At 45.8% G+C, this 17,564-nt stretch overlaps 1 protein-coding gene across 1 annotated transcript in view; it reads left to right on the top strand.

Moving 5' to 3' along the window:
- The window catches only part of PDE11A (phosphodiesterase 11A), a 149,258-nt gene that overhangs the window by 59,115 nt on the left and 72,579 nt on the right, over positions 1-17,564 (top strand). The window contains exons 9-11 of the mRNA XM_015422441.1: positions 3,326-3,339; positions 15,827-15,969; positions 16,076-16,183. Coding sequence (XP_015277927.1) covers positions 3,326-3,339; positions 15,827-15,969; positions 16,076-16,183 — 265 coding nt within the window. The remainder of the gene's footprint in view (positions 1-3,325; positions 3,340-15,826; positions 15,970-16,075; positions 16,184-17,564) is intronic.

The raw sequence follows: 17,564 nt of genomic DNA on the forward strand, positions 1-17,564 counted from the left end.
GTGGAGATCACGGGCTTGGAGTGTGTTGGCCTGAGGCTGGAGGCTGCGGAGAGTTTGGCGATCTGGCTGGTGTACCGACCGCCTAACGCACTGGCCAGTAGCCTGTCGTCCCTACTGGAGGCCGTATCAGGCTGGGCGTTGGAGCACCCAAGGCTGGTAGTCATGGGTGATTTCATTGTCCATGCTGAGGACGCGACCTGTAGTTGGGCTACGGACCTAGTGTCATCCATGGCGGCACTGGGACTTTTCCAACTTGTAACGGCCCCCACGCACCAGGCTGTTCACATGCTCGATTTGATCTTCGCGGCTGGGTTGACGGTGGACCGGATTACTGCTGATGTGGTACCATGGTCAGACCACCATGTCCTGAAGGCCCATCTGAATGTTCCACCCCGACCCTGTTTAGGCGGCGAGCAGATTTTGGCTCGCCCAAGGAGCCAAATGGACCCATTGCGGTTTCAGATGGCTCTTCGGCATCCGAGGCCCCCTGGCGGATCGTTGGATGAGCTTGTGGAGGACTGGCATGGCTGACTCTCCACAGCCATCGACGATATCGCTCCCAGGCGCCCTCTCTGTACTTGCTCTAGGCTGGCGCCCTGGTATACCCAGGAGCTCCGGCTGATGAAGCGAGAGTTGAGACGGCTAGAGAGACGGTGGCGTCGCGCTCGTGACGAAGCATCGAGAGCATCTTTTAGGACATTTATGAAGGCCTATGAGATGGCGGTCAAGACTGCAAAGAGAGAATTCTATGCGGCCAGGATCGCATCTGCAAGCTCTCGCCCGGCCCAATTATTTAGAACAATTCGGTCTTTAACGATCCTGCCAGAGGGCAGACAAAATGCTAGGGAATTGGATATTGGCTGTGAGGCATTTGCGAGCTATTTTGCAGATAAAGTCTCGGCACTCCACCGCGACCTCCCTGCTACAATTGATACAATGAGTGAACTTGAGGCCCCTTGCACGTCCTTGATGCCGGGTTTAGAGTGCTTCAGCCCACTCAGTCTGGAGGAAGCTGACAGATTGCTTGCTTCTGTGCGCCCAACCACATGCAGCCTTGACCCGTGCCCCTCCTGGCTTATTAGATCTGGCCACGAGGGGTTGCAAGGTGCCTTACGGGAGATTATCAATAAGTCCTTCTCCGAGGGGCGATTCCCGGGGGCACTCAAGGAGGCGATGGTCTGCCCTCTCCTAAAAAGATCTTCTTTGGACCCGGCCAAATTGGCTAATTATCGACCGGTGTCCAATTTCAGGTATAGGGTTGGGGGGTAGAGACCACACCGGTCGAACTTTACCTCATGCTGCCTCTATTTCAACATCATTTTAAACCCTGACCTTCACAGAGGGAAAGCTACATGACGTAAGGGAGAAAGTGAGATGTGAGGATCGGCCATACCCCTCTCGAAATGCTCCCTGGGACCCATTCCTGCCGGCCAATGTCTCCAGTCCTTGGGGGCTACCATCTTTCTGCCCACCGCGAGTTTTCCCCCAGCCAAGGGCCCAACTTACCGGAAGGGATAGGAGAACTCCACGTCTATACTGAGGTCACTCTCGCTCTTGTTGGCGCATTCGACGCTCAGGCGGAATTCTCCGGTGTAGCTGCCGCACGTCGCAAACGCGAAGATGGAAAAGAACTATAGGGAGAACGACAGAGAGACAGAACATGAGAATGTAGGTCACTTTGTTCACTCCTATTTTTAGACGGCAGGCATTTCCATGAAGGAAACTGTATAACGCTCTCTACATGGGGCTGCCTTTGTCGCAAATCCGGAAGCTGCAGCTGGTGCAGAATGCTGCAGCCAGGCTGTTGATGGGCCTTCCTAGGGGGGCACACATCCAGCCTGTGCTGAAAGCGCTGCACTGGCTGCCGATAGCATACAGGGTTCGCTTCAAAGTGCTGGTTCTTACCTTTAAAGCCCTAGATGGCCAGGATCCGACATACCTACGGGACCGCCTCTCCCCATATGTTTCCCAACTAACACTACGGTCCGGGACTAAACATCTCCTGGTGGTTCCAGGTCCCAAAGAGGCCAGACTAGTGGCGACTAGGGCTAGGGCTTTTTCGGTGGCGGCTCCTACCTGGTGGAATGAGCTCCCAGAGGAGATCTGGGCCCTGCGGGACCTTGCACAGTTCCACAGGGCCTGCAAGACAGAGCTCTTCCGCCAGGCGTTTGAGTAGGAGCTGCCACGACTGTTACCATCTGTCTACGACTATTACTATCTGTCCTAGCCCTTTATTACCAACTCGCCGTGAGCGCTAAAATGGTGGTACTGCGTGGAGCTGTGGCCACTAAGGATACCATCCTGATGACGTCATCAGTTCCCTTGTTAGATATTGTGGAGAGCACTTATGTTGTATTGAATGTTTTTAAAATGCAGTTTTAATGTTTTATGTATTGGGCATTGGCCCCATCTGTACGCCGCCCTGAGTCAGTTCGCGGGGAGGGCGGGTTATACATTTAAATAAATAAATAAAATAATAAATTAAGAGCTCTGGAATTAACAGGGAAACTTAGACTTGAGGAAGTAAGAATTAGAGCTGAAGAAGAGAAATTAAATTTTGAGAGGGATAAGTTGAAATATGAATATGTATGGTTTGAAAAAAATAGTTAGAACCAGAGAAAATCAAAGAAGAAGGTCTAAACCCTCCAAGGATAACAACTAAGGATTTTACTTTGTATGTGGTAGGGGAAGAACCTCAGAGCTCCTTGGCTACTTTTGAGAAAGCTGCCCAAAACTGGAATATTTGTACCACACAGCTCATGAGATATCTACTCAGCCTCATCAAGGGGGAGCTACCAGAAGTTTATGAAAGTTTCCCCTCAGACAAAGCAATAAAATATGAAGATTTTAAACTGGCTGTAGTTAGGGTTCAAGTTAGGGCCTAATCATTTCAGAAAAAGATTCAGAAGTTTACAACCCCATTCTGGGGTTACGATTCCATTTAAATAAGATTATCTTTTTAAACACTGGATGAAGCATTCGGCATAGCTTTCCCAGATAAGAGCTCATGAATTCAGAAACCTGTTTCTAAGGAAAACTGCTAATGTGCTCACCTGCTGGGTGTTCTGGTCTACAAGTGAATGAAAGTATAAAAATACAATTTAAAAAGCGTGGGTTACACAGGAATCGGTTGCAAGCTGCACATGAATTCTTTCCCTCATTCACTCATTTTATGTTTGGTTGTCTTAGAAAGTTTCCTTTAGAGACTAACGTCCTACTTCTGCCGCTCTAGATCTATCATGAAGAGGTGCTGATTCAGCAGTGTGAAGGGCAGAGAGATATCATCCGTCAGCAGGACACAGTAACAGATGGAGGCCTTTAAAAGCAAGTTTGCTCTGGGTGTTAAGGTATCCCTAGCTGAAACAATTAAACACAGACCCCCTACAGAGAGAGGGGGGGTAGACATGTGTAGTTTTAATCTAATCTACCGAGATATATCAAGCCTGGGGCAGAGTAGAGAAACATTTGCCTCTCAATTGTAATATTTCATTAAAAAGCAAACAAAATATTGTTTAACAACATAATACCACAGCATTTTTGCCTTCTCTCCCCTGTATAAAGACTTAAGGAAAATGTCACTACCATTTTAAGTTTTCTGTTTCTCAATAGTCACCTTAATCCATGGTTGAGACAAGCTTTCCTTCATATACTTCTAGATTGATATACTTCCTTTATACCCCACTTTTCTCCCCAGGTACAAGTGGCTTATATTGTTCTCTGCAGTTTGGTATAGTGGTTAAGTGTGTGGACTCTAATCTGGGAGAACCGGGTTTGATTCCCCACTTCTCCACTTGCACCTGCTGATGTGACCTTGGGTCAGTCACAAGCTCTGGCACAGCTGTTCCTGAAAGAGCAGTTTGTGTCAGAGTTCTCTCAGCCCCACCCACCTCACAAGGTGTCTGTTGTGGGGAGGGGAAGGGAAAGGAGTTTGTAAGCCGCTCTGAGACTCCAAGTGAAGGGCGGGGTATAAATCCAATCTCTTCTTCTCCTCTCCACCATTATATCCTCACACCAATCTTGTGAGGTAGGTTGGACTGACAGTGTGTGCGACTGGCCAAAGGTCACCCAGCGAACAGATTTGGATTCAAACCTGACTCTCTCAGATCCTAGTCTCACACTCTTAACCACTCCACTGTGCTGGCTCGGGTAGTTCCTAACAGATAGTTTCTCTGTGATTTCTCCTCACCTCCCCTGTGTTGTTTATACAGGCATCTTGACAAATCCTAGAACTGTTTCAATCTTCAATTCTTCTCACATTACGTGAGACCCTGGGAGGGTAGGAAGGGGATTCAGTTCATTTGATTCGGGAGAGCAGCCACCACCATAGAAAACAGAAAGGAAATGGAGGCAGAAAATCAAATGGCGTCTCATCTCATAGGGTTCATTCATCCAAAATTCACCAGCACAGGCCATTGTTGTTAATTGTTAATTTAAATACAGAATGTTATTTTTAGCATAGTATTACTGCTGGTGTTTTGTATTTTAAATAGAATTTATAAGCCACCTTGAAGCAGCCCCGTAGCTAGAGATTATTGGGGGAGGGGGCCTGGAGGGGGTCTCAGCTAATTAAATAAGTCAATCACATTAATTCAATTTGAGACTGGCCTGGGAGAGAGGGGGCCCAGAAGAAATGCTAGGGGGCCAGGCCCCACAGGCCCCACGTTAGCTACGGGCCTGCCTTGAAGGCTAGTGTAGTAGGCAGGTGTTTTTAAACATAGAAGTAAAATGAAATTGAACAAGAATGACACAGGTCATGAATGGGAGGGCAGGAAGGGTTGAATCAGTGCTTAGGTCTTGTGGCCCTTTCTTACATGCCCAGGAAAATAGTGATCGCCACTTTGGCGTCAGGAAGCAATTTTTCTCCAGGCCGGTTTGGCCCCCAGTGATCCTGGAGGTTTTTTGTCGTCTTTGGGACGTGGAACAGTGGTCACTGGGGGTGTGGGGTGGGAGGTATTTGTGAATTTCCTGTATTGCACAAGTGATTGGACTAGATGACCCTGGAGGTCCCTTCCAACTTTATGATTCTAAGAATGACACAGGTGATTTTATGCCCTTCTCACACATTTCATGGGGCCGTTGCTCCGGGGAACTTCCTTATGTATCGTGACCTGTAGGTCAGATCTTTGTGCCCTAACTTTGACTCCCCAAATCAGCAGGCACAGAAGTAGAGGATCTGTGAGGAGGAAGGCCCTTGGCTCTGGCAGTTGTATGCCAGGCAGAAATCAGCAGGTGATTCTTTTTCATAAATTGTCTTGCCTTGCCTTTTTACACCAGCCGGTGTCAGCCTTCTGTGCCGCTATTAAATGCTCAAGAGCCCAGCTGAAGAAAAATTAAGGAGACAGTTCTGTTCACCGTGTCAGTTTAGTGGCATGCAGTTCTTTACTGAGCATAAAGCAACAAACTGGCATAACACTCAAAACAGCTTAACCAAAAAGCACTGTTAAATTCAAGTCTGCAGTAAAAGGGGCACACGGCTGTCAAATCACACTTGTGTTTCCCCATCTCCTGCTGTTTGTTAGTTAACAGTGTAAAGGGATCTGGAGAGCACAGTGCCATGAGGTGTTGAATTTACAGCCCTCCCCTCCACTCTCATTTCCTTGGCATTACATGTGCCCATATGCTGGGAGTGAAACAGTAAAGAGACCTTTTGGGGATAGGGGCTTAGTAGCACGCGGCTGTAAGCATTTTTGTCAACTCCTGAGTGAAGCATAGTCTAGGCCCAAGCTTGCTTCGTGATAACAAGGACAAATAAATTCAAATGGTTGCTTCACAACAAAACGCCCTAAGCTGTGTTGTGCCCCATATAATATGATCTGAAATGTAATTAAATAAGGTGGTAAAAATTACATATATCTGTTGGTCACTATGCCCTGACCTGGATAGCCCAGGCTAGTCTGGTCTCCTCAGATCTCAGAAGTTAAGCAGGGTCAGCCCTGGTTAGTCCTTGGATGGGAGACCACCGAGGAAGTCCAGGGTCGCTATGCAGAGGCAGGCAATGGCTAACCACCTCTGAACACCTCTTGCCTTGAAAACCCTAAGGAGTCACCATGGCAAAAAAAAGTCACCGTGCATGTGCAAAATATGTTATCTGGGGCTGCTTCCGCAGGGAGGTTTTGTCTCTCTTTTGCATCCAAACTAGGGTGGGGTGGGGGTTTTTTTTGGAGCATCCACATGACATCGTCCCCTAATCAGACACTTTCTGGGTTTTCCTTGCTTTGCTTCCGTCTTTGTCATGGGGCTACAGCTTGGGGGTGATCCATGTTTTGAGAGATCCCAGGTAAAAGACGATCCTTTTTGCTTTCAGTTTTCCGTGTGGTTACTCATAATAAATTTTATTCTTTTTAAATTATTGGTGTTATACCTGTTACTTGCATTTTAAAAAGGTAAAGGTTCTCTTGCTCGAAAGTCAGTCGAATCCGACTCTAGGGTTGCGGTGCTCATCTCCGTTTCAAAGCCGAAGAGCCAGCGCTGTCTGAAGACGTTTCTATTTACTACTGTAAAGTGAAGGTAAAGGTTCCCTTGCTCGAAAGCCAGTCGAATCCGACTCTAGGGTTGCGGTGCTCATCTCCGTTTCAAAGCCGAAGAGCCAGCGCTGTCCGAAGACGTTTCCGTGGTCATGTGGCCGGCATGACTATACACCAAGGCGCACGGAACGCTGTTACCTTCCCACCGAAGTGGTACCTGTTTATCTCCTTGCAATTTCTTGCTTTCGAACTGCTAGGTTGGCAGGAGGTGGAACTAGAGACGGGAGCTCACTCCGTCATGCGGCACCCGGGTCTCAAACTGCTGAACTACCGATCTTCCACAGCCTGCAGTTCAGCGTCTTAACCACTTGAGCCACCGCAGCTCCTTGCATTTTACAGGCCTGTTAAAAGAGAGATCCAGAGACAGCATATCGGTCCTCATCACTGATCTCTTCTGTGTTGTCTGGTGTAGCCATAGTCCGTCTGTGTTGCTGGTTGTAGTGCAGTTTAAGCTGGCACAGCAGATATTGCCTGTTGCTGAGTAGGCATGCCTTCGTGCCTCTACATTTGCATCAGCAGTGATAGGAAAATGGAGAATCCTTGCATTTACTTTCACCCCAGTCCTCCCCTGTCTGCATTGTTACCTCCTTGTGTGATATCAGATGAAAGGGGAAAAATTGGTTCTGTCAGGCCACTGACAGCACTGTATATTGCTGTGGTGAAAGAAGTGGGGCATTGAAAACCATTTCTCCCCTACCTGTCTGCATGATAGGTAAGTGGAAACTCAGACATTTGCCTCTGTGCCTGGCAAATGCAGCCAAAGAGAGAACAGAGCAGCAAGAAACCAAGAATTGCTGAGTATATAGAATCAAATCAAAGCCTTCCCTTCAAATAGCACTTTGGAAAGTAAACAGCACTTTGGAAAGACAGGCGTTACTGCCATCCTCTTGAGTGGCAATATCTGTGTATAACTGCTGGCTGGTAATCATCCCTGACAGTAACATACTGAGGGTGATTTCCCACAAGCGCTGCTCCACGCTCACTCTTCTCTTTGGCCCCATGGTATGTGTCAATTTCACACAAGCTGCTGCGCGACCGCATTTTGTCCCGCAGGTTCCTGCGATTTTCCCCGCGTCTACTCAATCCTGTTTTTTGAGGATTCAGTAGACGCAGGGAAAATCGCATGAAGCTGCGGGGCAAAATGCTGCACACAGCAGCTTGTGTGAAATTGACACGTACCATCGGGGCAAAAGGGAGGAGTGAGCGCGGAGCAGAGCTTGTGGGAATTCACCCTGAGTCTTTCTCTCTCCTCATCCTCCTTTCCTATCTCCTGAACACTGTCCAATAGCCAGGTGCCAGATCACACTAATGGCCAAATTTTAATGCTGCTGAATATTACCATTGCCAATTTTTCAATTCAGATTAGTTATATATAAAACGACACTAAAGTATGGGGAGTGTCCAGTTTGTTTCTTGATTAGTTAATGTTTGGCTGCACATCATTAATTAAAATCCCTGCATAGCAGTTGCAGTATATTCAAGAGGAAGAAGTAAATGGTTCCAGTTTCTTTCTTCTTGTTCACTGGTGACCATGATAACCACATCTAGATATACTCAGCAACTGACCATGTGCAGAGTGTTTTTACTTCATGGCACATACGGCATGATGCAGTAGTGACTCATGGTGAGATATTCTTGCTGGGAAACAAGGTGCTTATATGTTTATTGCTTGGTAGATATATTTTATGTTTTCATCAGTAGCAGAGAAAGAAGAGGGACAGTGACTGAGACCTCATGATGTACATCGTGGTGTGGAAGTGTGTTCTCTCAGCAGTATCTAAGGGTGTGATCACACAAACAGTTGGGCCTGACACAGCCACCCCTCCCCTCTGGATCAGATGGGGTGATTAAATGTGCACATCTGGCTCCCATGCCTCTCTTGGCCCTACCTCATGCTAAAATGATTCCCACGTGGATTAAATAGCCGCTGGCAAATTCCAGTGTCTACCTCAGCGAGGCACTTCCTTGGTGAGTTTCCGGGCATGTGATCGCCTGGGCGTACCATGGAAATGCGTGAGCGGTGTGATTGTTCCACTCCGTTTCTGACATGTACTTCCCCCCCCTCAACCCCAGTCTGATGTGCACTCCAGCGCTCCCATAGAATGTGGCCAGGAGCACGTGTGCATTTGTCTGCTTCTGCTTCTTAGAAAAAACCAACCCAGCCACGGGTCCGTGGTTGCGGCGTGTTAGTGATATGAACGACCAACTACGGCCCCGCCGCACTATGATGCCAGCTTAGGGGGCGCTGTGTGATCAACGCAAAGGATCCCAAACTCAAGCAGCCGACATACTGCAGTGGCAGATTGCTCATGTGGCCACACTCTAAGGCCGCGGTCACACAGACCTCTTACCGGCTAGTTTTCCTGCAGTTCTTCTATCCATGACATTTTATATCGCTTGGAGGTGGTCAGACCTCTGTCTTCCGGTTCACTCGCGCAAAGTACTGATCACACAGCGTGCCGTCCCCGCGGCGGCATGGGTTTAAAAAAAACCAAACAAACCTGCACATGCGCTTGTCTTCCCATGCGCATAGCCGAATTACGGCTTGAACAAGCAACATCGGCGTTACCAAACTGTCAATACACGTGATCGAAGACGTAAAGGAAAATGAGAAAGAAAACGGGGTTAAACATGCGCTTGGGCGTACATACAAACTAAAAAGACCAAAATAAAAGCTAGTGCCTGTTTGCACATGCGCATAACTTAAACCGGAAACACAAAAAGGGGGGGGGGTAGCGCGGTCACGGCAGATTGCTGTCCAGATACCAAAACCGCGGATACAAAGCGCGAGATATCGGAAAAACACCTGTTCCAACAGGTGTCAGAAAACGCGGATAAAAAGAGCGAAAACCGCGGGACTCAGCCCGCTTCGGTGCGGGAGGCGGGTTTGCCAGTATGAACAGGAAACTTTAATGTGCGAGGGATCAGCAGCAAAGCCCACACTAAATGTCCGTGTGACCTGACCCTAAGAGTGACCAGTGTGGGTGTGAAGTGATGGCATCATCAGCTTACACCGTTGGCCACTTTTATACAAGTGCTATGCAGTCTGGGCCTTACCAGCTCCATTGGGACTGGCCAGAGACACCCGTGACCATTTTTTATTTTGTTGTTGTTCAGTCGCACAGTCGAGTCCAACTCTTCGCGACCCCATGGATCATCTCCCGCCAGGCCCTCCTGTCTTCCACCGTCCTCTGAAGTTGGCTCAATTTCATGTTCGTTGCATCCACGGATCATAAAAACACAGTGTAAAATTTGGTCAGATGTCTCAGCAATTTAGACGTGGGTTCCTAGATGGCTATTCAGATCCAGGCCACCATGCCTGAAGCATGCTCATGTTTGTGAATTCCTTGCCCGTGACAAAGCTGAACTTTCTAAGCCAGCGGGCCCCTGAACCGGACTTGGCACAGGCTGAATGCCCGGCTGTGGCAACGACCTTGTAATTGACTCAACAAGTCCTGAGTCTCAAGGTAAACATTTTAGATGTTTACATTGTTAAATGTATAGACAATTTATTTTAGATGTTTAAATTGTTATATTTAACGTTAAATTACTTGGAGAGCCAGTGTAGTTTAGTGGGTAGAATGTTGGGCTAGGAGCTGGGAGACCCAGGTTCAAATCCCCGCTCTGCGGTGGAAGTTTGCTCACCTCTTGTATCTTCAAAATTAGAAAAGCATCCAACCTCACAAGGTTTTTTTCAAGGATAAACTGGAAGAGAGTGAAGCCATGTAAGCCACTTTGTGTCCCCATTGGGGAGAAAGCCAGGATATAAATGAAGTAAATAAAGTAATAAATAATAAATTACCTGAAATATCTGGGTGATTATTAATAAATCATTGTGTCTTAACCGCTAGGTGCGTTTATAGATTTATCGTCTATTTAAATTTGTTACTGTGTTTTGGGGTTTGTTTTTAACAGGGTTATTCTGAGCTGCCTTGGACATGTCGTACAGTTCAGGAGATATTTTTGGGATTAATTATTTCATAAAATCATAATAATCCTTCCTTCATTTTAGCCACCAGATTTTGTAAGTAGTAACTACTACCTTTAAAAGGTAAAGGTTCCCTTGCTCGAAAGCCAGTCGAATCCGACTCTAGGGTTGCGGTGCTCATCTCCGTTTCAAAGCCGAAGAGTCAGCGTTAGCCACCAGATTTTGTAAGTAGTAACTACTACCTTTACTTCCCTCCATTTATTTCCTGAATTAAAGCTGAAGACACAGTTCACTCTTAGACCTCAAAGGTGTACTTTGTAAGAGTAAGAATTACCTGCTCATGCAGAATCCCACCCCCTGTGTGTCTGCACTCACCTGGGGATGCCTCCTGCTGGAAGGGGAGAAGCCTAAAGCAGTGACTCACGTAGAGAGGCAGTAAGCAGCCTCTTTTTTATAGGTGGATAGTTCTGTACATCTCTGCAGCAGCTGTGATTGATTGATCCAGACACACAGCAGACCCCTCCGTAGCACCAACCACCCCAAAGAGGCTGATGATGCCAAAACAGTAAATCATGCGAAGAAACCGTGGGCAACCTCCTTTATCGTTGAATGCTTTGGACTCAGAGAAATCTTTCATGGTTTTAAGTATTTTATTTCTCCTAGCTCTCTATCATGCTAGGGTAGCTCGTGACCCAGTTTGGGAATTATGTCTGTAGCATGACCAAGAATCTAGGGCAAGGCTATGCAAATAAGAGCAGCTTCCCATCAAGTTTTTATGGAACAGCGTGAATTTATTTTCTTATTTAACTTGCTGCAGGAGAATGTCTGAGATGGTACAGAACCCACACACCCCCTCCCCGATCACCAGGGATTGAGGAGAGGGGAGGTGTCGACCCCCAAATCCACAGTAAACTTGAATTTATATGTCTGGTTTTCCTTCTATAAGTGATTGTTATTGTTATTATTTATTCATTCAATTTATACCCTGCCCTCCCCGCGAGAAAAAATAAAACACTGCTCTCTTGGACACTTGCGTTGGGGTAAAACTCACTGTCCGACCCTGAGACCGGTGCCCCACATTCAAATGGATTCTATGGCAACAATTCAACCCACGTTATTTGCAGTTAAGACATATTACAATCAAAGAGGCTTCAGTTGGACATGCCTAAGTTGCACGTTAAACTTTCTTTATATGAGCTGGACCATTATTCCATCAAGGTCAGTACTGTCTACTCTTGACTGGTAGTGGCTCTCCAGGGTCTCAGGTAGGGGTCTTTCTCATCACCTACTATGCGATCCTTTTAACCAGAGATGCTAAAGACTGAAACTGGAACCTTCTGTGTACGAAGCGGGCAGGTGTTGTATTGCTGAGACACAGCCCCTCACAAAATACAGAGGCTCGTTGGTCACTTGTAAGTCCCGTTTAATTGCTGTCAGTGGATCTTAGCTATGACCCCTGGGCCTCTGTATTGTGCTCCCTGCTGAGAAAAGAGTGCTATGAAAACAAAATTCCCATGGCCGTGGTTACCCTGAGGGCCCATGGAGCCAGGTAAGTCATGTAATTGGTTTTAATGTGATGTGTAGATTGGGTCTGCCTGTGAGAGGGCCTGGAAGAGATCTTTGTCTGGGGGCCCATTGATTCCCCCCTCCCCCTTCAACAGTCATTCCTGCCATAAAGGGAAGCATTTTGCTAATCCATAGTATCTGAGAGCTGGAAAAACCTTTCCGATCAGCTGGGATCTTAAGCACACATTTTAATAATATATATAAAGAGTGGTTTTTGTTTTACAGTGTTGTAATTTCTATGGTTCTGTTCTTTACATGCTTAGTCTGCTTCACTTCCGACGCATAAGAATGACAATAGATGTCGCACGCATGTAATATTTCTCCTTTTCTACATTATTCAAATTAGCTTCAGTCCTCATACATAATTCTGCCATTTCTTTTATTGCTGTTGTAAAGCAAATGGTTCTTTTATACAAATGTTACTGCTCGGCTATTAATTCAGTGATTATTTTGGATTATGGCACTCCTGTTAAATATAGGATGGTGAAACCTCATAAATACGAAGATTGATATGGAAAAAATCGTCTTTGACTTGTTTTGTTCATCAGTTTATGATCAGTTTTTAAAATATTTTTTTCTCCCTTTGACAAATCCCTATAGTTTACTCAAGCTGCAGCTCCAAGAAAAAAAAAAATGCTTCCAGTATATATTGGCTTTACTGGCGCATTTTCAGTCATTTGCTCAGAGCAACACGAGACATTACAAACACCGCCAGCTACCTGCCAGTGTCCTGCTACATTTGGCTAAACGTTGGCATCAGTTTTCTCAAAGACCAGTTACGCCGGAAAGGTGTATTGATGGTGATGGAAAGCGTCATCAAGTCACAGCCAATTTATGGCAACTCGGTAGGGTTTTCTAGGCAAGAGATGAACAGAGGTGGTTTGACATTGCCTGCCTCTTTGTAGCAACCCTGGTACTCCTTGCTGGTCTCCCATCCAAGATCTGACCAGATTGGGCTAATCTGGGCCATCCAGCTCAGGGCAAAGGTATATTGCCAATATTCAAACCTACAGCTTAGATTACTTTCTTACACAGAAATCATAAACTTAGATTACTTTCTTACATAGAAGTCATAAGCTTAGATTACTTTCTTACACAGAAATCATAAACTTAGATTACTTTCTTACACAGTTTTCTTCTTGGATATTACCAATAAGCATTGCCCAGAAGAGACAAAACAGGCAGCTGGCAGGAGAAGTTTGTAATGTCTGAAGCTCCCCACTGTCATATAACTTTTATTGCACTTGTCTTCAGTGAAATACCTGGATATGTGGATGTGGTGTTCATAAGCTTGCCAGCCCCCAGGTCCAGGTGGGGAATCCCCCAGTTTCAGGGGCTTCTCCCTTCCGTGGATCAGCTGCCCAGCAGGGGATACCCTGCTCCAAAGTGACGACATCCCCAATGCGTTGACATCACCCAGAAGGGACGTCATTGCGTCGGGGACATCATACAGAGACGCTCTGGTATTTGGGCAAAGTCTATGGTTTGAGGGGAAATCCTCATCCAAATACCAGAGCGTCCCCGCAGAACGTCCCCGACACGATGTCACTTCCTGGTGACGTCATCGCGGAGTTTCATCCAAATACCAGAGCGTCCCCGCACAACGTCCCTGACATGATGACGTCACTTCCTGGTGATGTCATCATGTCATCCCTGTCCACCCTCAGAATGCCCCCCAAATCCCCCTGCCAGTACGCAGAAAGCCTAGGTGTTTACCATGGATGATTTCTCTCTATTCCTGTAAATATGAACACTGTATCAACAAAAACTTTAATTAGTTGGAATCATCACCCTGTCCAGTAGTTCAAATCTGTTGCAATAGTGGCACTGCTGCAGAGCAGATAACTCTTCAAATGCTACATTTGGAACTCAGGACCATTTTGTGCATGTGTGTGAAGTGCCATCAAGTCGCAGCTGGCTTATTTATTTTGGGATTTTTATTCCGCCCTCCCCAAACGGGCTCGGGGCGGATCACAACAAATTGAGTCAAAGACTCGTTACAATAAAATCACATTAAAATCATAGAAACAATAAACAGTAAAATTGGTAGCAGCAATATATATCTGTTGGTGCCACAAAGGTCCTTTCCACACTTGGATCTCATCCCTGGTTTTATCAGGGTTCAACTTGCAACACAATACCTTGCATTTATCCCTGGTTATAACAGCATCTGTTTATCCTGGAACAAGCGTGGGGCAAAACTGAGGTGACCTCAATCTAATGTGGAAACAAAAAATACCCTGAGATAATTACAGGGGTGAACTCGCCTGTAGTGTAGAATGTAAGTTCGGGGACAGGGTTGAACCAGGATTTAAAGTCTAGTGCGGAATCACCCAAAGTGGAATCAGATGTGCCCTTTCAGCAGGTTGGGAACTAAAGCAGGGAGGCCAACTGAGATGGATGCCTGCCATCTCAGCTGAAGACCTGGCGGAACAGCTCTGTTTCGCAGGCCCTGTGGAATAATAAAAGGCCCTGCAGGGTCCTGATCTCCAGTGGGAGCTGATTCCACCAGGCTGGCCCTGGTCGAGGCTAAGTGGACATCATTTGTTTCGGGGGTAACCAGTAAATGTTGGTCCTGTGAGCGCAAGGCTCTTTGGGGCGCATGTGGGAAGAGGCGGTCCTTCAGATATGTCGGTCCCAGGCCACGTAAGGCTTTGAAAACCCTATGGCAACCCCATAGGGTTTCCAAGGCAAGTGATTAAGCAGAGGTGGTTTGCCATTGCCTCCCTCTGCATAGTAATCCTGGACTTCCTGGGCCGTTTCCCATCCAAGTACTAATCAGGGCAAATCCTTCTTAGCTTCTGAGATATGACAAAATCGGTCTGTTCTGTAACATTCCACATCTACCGGGACCATGTGGCTTATTCTTTCATGGATTTTTCTGGGGTAAAAACATGCACAATCATCCCTTGTGACGTGAGAAATATTTATTTTGGTGAGAGTACACTAGTCAAGCACACAGGCCTCCCAACCACGTATTTGCAGAAAAATATACACACACCCCTTCACAACTATTTACTGTTTTTTTGACACAGATTTTGATTGGCTTCAGGCATAATGTGAAACTGTAGTTTATTTTAACTGCAGTTAGTTCGTGAAACCAGGATTTGTCCCACAGTGAAAGACACCGAAGTTCGTGAAACCAGGATTTGTCCCACAGATAAACTGAAATCCTAGTTTGTCTTGACAAATGCTGTTTCATCAGTCAAGGAGACTGCCAGGGAAGGGCAGTGAAAGACACAAACAGTTTCAGCTTCAAGCTTTTATGGTAAGGGAGTGTTTTCGAGGGCTGTGGCAGAGGACAAGGCAGGATATCTGTGTTCAGACATCACAGTTAAGATGAATCATGATTAATTTTTGATCCTGGTTTGATGTACTCAAACAACCCATAGTTAGCTTAATTAAACCATGGTTTTAAATGCTATCTGAACAAAGCTATTATTTCTGTGCAAGATAAAAAAAGTTATATGTGAAGACCCTCAGCCTGTCAGTCATTGCTTCCTCACGACTTCTATTTGTCTGAAGGCAACTTTAGTGGTGTTCTGAGGTAATCCGTTTGAAACAAGTGGATATTTGTGCAGCCATCTTTGTTGGATTGCATCATTAGGTTTCAGTTTATATCCTGTTCAACCTAGCAACATCTCTCTCTGACAGTACTTTGTTCCATCTCCCCCTTCCAAATTTGTTTGAACTTGATACATGCATTTTTGGGGTGTATTTTAGGAAAATTCATTGTAATAAAAAGACCAGAGACAAGGCTGAGCTATGTCTGAAAACTTTCTTATTGTCTTTGGATAATTCTAGACAGCAAACATCCCACTCGTGTCAGAGCTTGGCATAGACAACATCCATTTTGATGACTTCTCCCTCGACGTGGATACCATGATAACTGCAGCCCTCCGGATGTTCATGGAGCTGGGAATGGTTCAGAAATTTAAAATTGACTATGAGGTAACCATCTGCTCTAGAGAGATAATCTGCTGCTTTTGTCTTGGCAGTGTCGTGCCCATTTGTACATGTTAGTATCCCTGATGCGATTTGTACTTTTTCATTTCAGACGTTGTGCAGGTGGCTTTTGACAGTTAGGAAGAATTATCGAATGGTTCTGTATCACAACTGGAGGCATGCTTTCAATGTGTGCCAGCTAATGTTTGCAATGTTAACCGTGAGTATCTGACTGCCGCAACAGCCCGTGTGTGGAAGAACCGTTTACCATAGCCATTGTCTACATGTCTAAATATTTGTTTCCCCTTCTTTTTGCTCATAGTCTATGTAAAGTTACCTAGTACTCAAATGCTTGAGACAATTAAGGGGTTCTAATTACAGCATTATTTAGCAACATTTGACAGAAGATTAGCGATAGAGCCACAATGAATAGACAGGGGAAGAGGATGGGGCAGTTGTGCCGTAGAAATGTTAGTGCACTCTTACAAAATGGTTTCATTCACAGATAGAGAGGCAGACAGCTAGATAGATCTCCCTTTTATTGTCACATTTCTTTCCTGTCAAAACGGAGACAAATCTATGGACTCTTCTCTGGCGCCTTCAGTACAATTGCGAGAAGTCCATTGTGTCAAAGTCCATTGGAATGTACAATTTTAAGATGTATGAATTTTAATTGGACCAAGGCCTGGCTGCCAGATTCCCAAGACAGTGCTTGATACCTGCTCAAATACAGGTGTGCTGGGGCAGAGGGTGAATGGCAGATGCTTGACAAAGGAAATTAGCAGCAGCAGGAGAATATATGTGGATCTGAAAATGGATGCGAGGTTCTGAGCATCCCATCCAGTTAGAGCTGGAAAGCTGGAACTCCTTGTAAGGTGCTGACAAGCCACAGATTCCAGAAATAGGGAAAGTAGGGTTCCCAACACTTTGGGGAGCTCCCCACCCCCTTAATAGAGATTTATTGGGATGTTATATCCAATGGGATATTTACCTCCATGCCATGAAAAGATTCACCTGTCCATTTCTGCATGTTAAACCTCTATTAAAGGGACAAGGTGTATTTTTTTTCTGCAGGCTTTTGGTAACCCTAAAGTATGATAGTAAAAGAGGGGGCCAGACTGGATGGGTGAAGAAGTGCTGCTCAGTTCAGGAGCTCAGTGATCTAATGAAGATCAGGCGTGTTTGCCATTTCAATATTTCAACTGAAGTACCACATCTTATACTGGCAGCTGTTTACAACCATCCTAATGAAGACAGGTGAACCATATTCTTTGGCTTTGTGGAAGACATCAGAAAATTAACCAGATATATAAAAGAAAATTGAGAATTCTTGTTTCCACACTTGTCACATTCATACCCGGGCACTGATCACACACCTTCACTTAGGAAAAACAAACAGCACCAACAGAGGGGTGAATAAGTCGCTTGCAAAGGTATCTTAAGTATCATAAGACCTGACTCACTGCATGAATTTGGGGTTGATGGCCCTTGAGGCGCCTTTCCAGCTGTAGTTTTTATGATGAAGTGCTTTGAAGCCTACATCACGATCGCACAAGAGGCCAGCTTCAACCACTGTATCACCTAGCGTAATAGCACTTCAC

The sequence above is a fragment of the Gekko japonicus genome, unplaced genomic scaffold (assembly GCF_001447785.1).
Source record: "Gekko japonicus isolate JY-2015 unplaced genomic scaffold, Gekko_japonicus_V1.1 scaffold1172, whole genome shotgun sequence".
Taxonomy (NCBI): domain Eukaryota; kingdom Metazoa; phylum Chordata; class Lepidosauria; order Squamata; family Gekkonidae; genus Gekko; species Gekko japonicus.